The sequence below is a fragment of the Oncorhynchus mykiss genome, chromosome 26, assembly GCF_013265735.2.
Source record: "Oncorhynchus mykiss isolate Arlee chromosome 26, USDA_OmykA_1.1, whole genome shotgun sequence".
In the NCBI taxonomy this organism is placed as follows: domain Eukaryota; kingdom Metazoa; phylum Chordata; class Actinopteri; order Salmoniformes; family Salmonidae; genus Oncorhynchus; species Oncorhynchus mykiss.
Genome location: NC_048590.1, coordinates 26,567,629 through 26,573,259, shown reverse-complemented (window position 1 = coordinate 26,573,259; position 5,631 = coordinate 26,567,629). Strand labels below are relative to the sequence as shown.

Below are 5,631 nucleotides of genomic sequence, written 5' to 3'. Positions count from 1 at the left end.
CTAAATAGATACCAAAAAATAAATAACACTTTACCTGATTGCAGTTTGTCGGACTGAGATCTGAGGTGTCACCAGCTGTGCTTATGTACAATAGGACAATGCCGTCAAACAGAAATGTGTGCAGAAAAAATATATATTCTACGTAAAAACAAAAACAGTTCCTCCCTCACTCAGCAGAGACCAATCATCTTCAAACTAAAGCAGATACAATGCGTCGGCCCACCACCTATGACTGGATCTCCTGAGCTAAGGCACAGAAACCTGTGTGAGTCTGACTTGACCTCAAATTGGAATAAATGTGGTGTGGGAAATAACAGTGATATTCAGTGAAGCCTATTAGAGTTTAATTCCCATGTAGGCAGCTTCTCAAATCTGCCTCTCCTTTTCCATGCCACACGAAATGACTAATTAACACAATAAAGGCATTATGCTTTATTTCCCAATCACAAACAACATTTTGGGGGATTTTCACTTATTTATAAACAATATAAAATTGTTATGTACACAGCCAAGTCACTCAACTATTCACAAAATACAATTTAAACATACAACATTCGTAAAAGTCCAAGTACTTATTTTTTACATTTGAAAGCACCAATAGAGTTCGGCACGTTTCATATTAAATATGGACTATATTTTCAGATTTCGGCCAAACACTATACATGCCAGGTCATGAATCTCAAAGAGATGGGTTCACAATCAACAGGTTTCACCGTCAACATTTACCATAATAGCATGTCTAAAGGAAGTTGTAAATAGTATAAGAGAGCTGCCCAATATCATAACAATGTAAGGCGGACAGTAGCAGTGATGGTTATGCATAAGTAGTCTTAACAGCTTTAAAAAAAAGGGACCACGAATTGGGAGGTGACCCTGGTGATATGAGAAGTCAAAGGGAGGGAAAGGGTACGAGTGGAGTGGTGACTTTTATACACTGGAGCCGTTTAATTACTTTTCTCGGGATGAAATTCAATGACTTAAAGGTTTACCTTGCAAGGCTGCTACATATACGCCGGGCCTTCGATATACAAGATATAGGTGTACAGAGTAGATGGCCTGAAGACCATCAAAGAGCTTGTAAACATTTCCTAGTGAAGTTCACAAAATACATTTTATTGTATGATGGCTAAATATTTCAATTAATTAAACATTATTGACATTTAAGTGCAACATATTGATGGGCTGTAGACAACCTGCAGATAAAATTGTAGCACCACGTAAAATACTGATAATGCAAATACAAACAAGGTGGCGGGAGACATGGCTGGTTGAGGGCTACATTCAGATGGATTTACAAACTAAAAGAAGTTACTAAAAATGTGGTTTAAGAGGTTTTCACTGTTGGTGCATGAAATTCTGACAACACTTGGTGTGACAGTAAAATGTAAAACAAAAAATAAATCTATAAAAAAAATTAACATTCCAGCATGGACCAAATACTGTCAATTGGGGATGAATAAAATTAAAGAATTATGTTTGGGTTCCAAAAACAAACAAAAATACAAAGAAATATTCAAACTAACTCAAACTGCATAGTGATGGTGAGGAAGATAAATGCTTCAAAGCCCCTGTCAAACACCACACCATGGCCTGACAGCACTCCCATGTCTCCTTGCCACACTTTGTTTTCAAATTTAACCTGATACCACGATCTCAATACAAGCAGCTCTCCTAAATGTCCTTCAGGTGTTTGGTGCTGAAACTTACCAGATGTATCATTGAATAATGTGAGTGAGTACCATGTCTATGAGAAGCCTAATCCCTCAGAAGGGGGTGTCATTGGCCAGGGTGATCAGGGTGCAGGTTGACGACACACTGGAGCAGCGCTCCTGGAGGGTGTTGTTATTGTCCCAGACTACAGGCTCTGAGCTGGCTGTGCAGCCCAGGGCCTTGGCCAAATCTGGGCACAATGTGAGACACAGCCGCTGGAAGAGCAGGCAGAACTTTCTACGGAAGCTGTGGTTGATCCAGAAGTAGAAGATGCAGTTGAGGAAACCATTGGAGGTTGGGAGCCACACCACCAAAAACTCCATCCACTCTGGAACTCTGTTGCCCGAGATGGCTGGTGGAAAACATAACAGAGAGAGAAAAATGCATAAGACGGAGAGTCGAAGAAAGATTGTCAACAGTACTACTTCTAGGAGGAGTGTGAACTATGGACAAGAATCTTCAATGACGTGTTCTTTGTCATTCAAATGAGACGACTAGTTTTCATGCAATTATTTTCACTTGAGAAATACTGCACCAAACATAGTTGTATGTAACATCGCACGACTAAGATCTTCTCTGCAAAAACATCACCTAGCCGAGTTAGAGTAAGCAAACAAACTAGTATGCGGCGCCCTGCAAACACATGTACAAATAACCCATATTCCCTTGTCCATCACGAACGTTGAATACAATTTGAACTTACTGCCGATTGTCCGTGGGATTGGTTCATCAGTGGGTCAAAATATCCACAGAAAAGTACTATTAAAGACTTCAAAATGTGGGTACAATCAAGATGCGTTTGCTCCTGATCCAAGGCACGTGAACAAGACGGAAGGACTTGCACTTTGATGCATGCATACTGACCAACGTTTTGCAGGTGTTTACATGGTTTTCCGCATGTGCCAGGTGATAGATATTTCAGCGGCAATACCAGCGCTCCAAAAAGTCGGGTAAATAACACTTTCCTGGGGCCAATTTGATTAACCAACTATACTGACAACCGGTAGTGTAAATTGTAATTTTATTCTAGATTCTTGAATGTAAAGAAACGTTCCCGTTGAGACGGCTTAGTTTCAGGCCGTATACCAGAAGCTGCCCATATCAGTCTGATTCATCAGCCTACCTCGGTCATCTTACACCCAGCACATTGGCATTTCCACTTTACAGCCTTGTAGCCTACATTTGTTACGGTAATTTTCCTGAGATCATTTAGAAGGGTGGTGAGTGACTTTGGGAAAAACATGCACCTTGACTGAATTTTAGAAGTTCCAACTACAAAGTTCCTTCATCCACTAAATGTAAACCAACTGGTTCCTTCTATAGGCCTACTCACCATTATAGATAATTGCCGCCATGCACGGCGTCCAACATGTGTAGTACACGGTCATTACAGGGACAAGCACCCTGGAGGCTACGTCGGGTCTGTTGTGACGACCCAGGTGTTGTGCCCGCATCTTTACCCGCTGTCTCTTTGCAGCAAACCAAAGGCGCAGGTTTGCGCAAGTCATGATGATTGAACAAGGAAAGAAGATGAGGCACGTCAACGTTAGAGTGTACACAACGTTAGTAGAGTACGATGGATTGCAAACCAGTGACGCTGTAGAAAAGTGGACCTCAATTATCCCGTTAGGAAATGATATGGGCACAAGTAAAAATGGAGGAAAACACCATGCAAACGCGATCAGAAACAGCGTTCTTCTCCTTGTCATCAGTGATGAGTACTTCAATGGGTAAAACACTGCTATGTATCGTTCTAGACTTATTGTAGCCAGTGTGTACATGCAAGTCGAATAAATCGTCGCGTTGAAGAAAGCCACAATGTGACAGAGGGAGTCTGGGCCTTCACTGTAGTCTTTCGCCAGACTGACGCACAGATTCAAGGGCGTGATGATCAGTCCAAACGCCGAATCAGCACCTGTGAGTGAGAGTAAAAAGTATCGAGAGTTCCTTGACCAGCCGGACACCGATGAAGAAATCACCATAATGACTGCAATATTCCCTAACGTGATCATCGCTCCTAAAACTGATATTATGCCAATTTTAATGGGCCTGTGCCGTTCCAGAAGCATTTGCGTATCTGCGCTGGTTAGATTGGTGTCCTCGGACTCAGACAAATTGAGTGTTGCAAACATTGTAGGTCATATTGTTTGTCACTTCCTCTGTGAAACCTAAAAAAGAAAACACCCAAGGGCATGCTCTTCAAAATTATTTCAGGTGAATTTACATGATAAAATCAACTTACCAAGCCGTGGTATGCACAACAATAAATACCACTACCACACCTGTGGCACGTTAGGTGGAGTCACGTGCCCCAATCAAATACGTTGATCTGATGCAAGTAAAAAGATCAAAGAAGAGGCAAATTATTCTTCCTTGGCCATTAGGATAATATACACATTCAAAGGACTTTTCAACACATTTCAGAGTTGGTGTCCATGTATGTCATTGTTTTGTTGTGTAATGTAGTCGACATGGTATTGAAACACTCATTTACACTAGGATCATTCTGTTGTGGCCCAGTTGTATGAGCAATGGCTCTATCGCCACTTAATTCCTCTACAGGCGGAATCAGGTGAAGACCACCTGTGAGCAGGCAGAGATGAGCTACATGGGGGAGTGGATTGGGGAGGAAGAGTGCGAGGACATTAACCTAAATAGCTGAAGGATGAGACCATCTCCTCCAAGCCCTGCGCTGGACTCCGCACAGATGGATTCGTCATTAGGACAGTAACAAGCGCATATATCAAAGGCGTATTCCAGACCGTTCTCCTTCCACAGAGTGGCATGTTCATGGCTAGCTGACACTACTAGCCTACCTGCTGGGGAAGAAGCCCCTCTGATGGGCCTCCATAGCAGCTGCACCTCACTGTTCAATCATTGATACTGTACAGATAGCTCACATTCTCTCATTGAAGTGGCTGAGGCAGAAATGTTATTTTATCTATCCAAGGGCCTTCTTGAGAAATATCAGTCGGAGAATAATATTTTCATTACGCCACACCCCAATACAAGGTTATTTCATTTGGTTCTACAGAATATACTTCACATTGTATGAAAAAAAGATGCAACAAATTTGGTTGGAATCCATTTTTTGGTTATTACCAGAAGGCTTATTTGTAGTCATTCCTTAGCTCTTCTAAATGTGACAAGTTGATAGAGTGAATTTATCTTTAAATTTAAAGATTTTGCCCAGACAAATAATATTCCATTATTTTCTAATGTCTGCAAAATGAATCAAGCTGTTGAAGTGAATAATCACGAATCATCAAGAACAAATGAAGACACAAGCTGCCGTGAGATTTTAAAAGCAATGCAAATACATATTGGCCATTAAAAAACACCATCACGATCACATGCTACATAAATTTTTTATGCACATAAAAGGATGAAAAATAGATGTATGTGTTGAGATGTAGATAGGCACCGCTATGCTTCAGAGACAGGGCATTGTACCAGTCTGAAGCTAAAAGTACGGGGCCAATTTGTGCCTTTCTGTAATCACTCAGCACATCCATTTTCTATTTTGAGCCACAGGAGAGTGGGCTGATGCACATTTCGGTTTGCCATTGGTTACCTGAAGCATGGTGATAAGTGTCCTCATTATATTTAGGATTTTCTGTGCTGATTTATGACCGTTTCTCTCTGTTAGAGAGGCTGCTCTGTGCTTGTGGGTTTTACATTGCAACAACTAAACTTCTACCCCAGTGAAGATGAATTACTCATAAACCAGGGTTCAAGTCAGGTAGGAGATCATTAGCCTACGTTGAGTCAGTAATACATGGGGTAGGATAAGGATGCTTTAGGTTTTTTTGACACATTCAATCAGAATTCAAGTACCCTTTCATAATATAATCAAAATGACACAGGAAACATAATTAGTCAGAATATTATCGCAAATGGGATTTTTTAATAGTGCAGGGA

The 5,631-nt window shown here is 41.1% G+C and overlaps 1 protein-coding gene across 1 annotated transcript; it reads right to left on the bottom strand.

Moving 5' to 3' along the window:
- Positions 1–417: 417 nt before the first annotated feature.
- Positions 418–3,941, bottom strand: zgc:162592 (G-protein coupled receptor). The gene is made up of 2 exons (XM_021586176.2): positions 3,044–3,941; positions 418–2,062 (listed from the first exon to the last, which is right to left on the bottom strand). Exons 1-2 carry the CDS (start codon positions 3,840–3,842, stop codon positions 1,764–1,766), a joined length of 1,098 nt encoding a protein of 365 aa, XP_021441851.2. The 5' UTR covers positions 3,843–3,941; the 3' UTR covers positions 418–1,763.
- Positions 3,942–5,631: the final 1,690 nt, after the last annotated feature.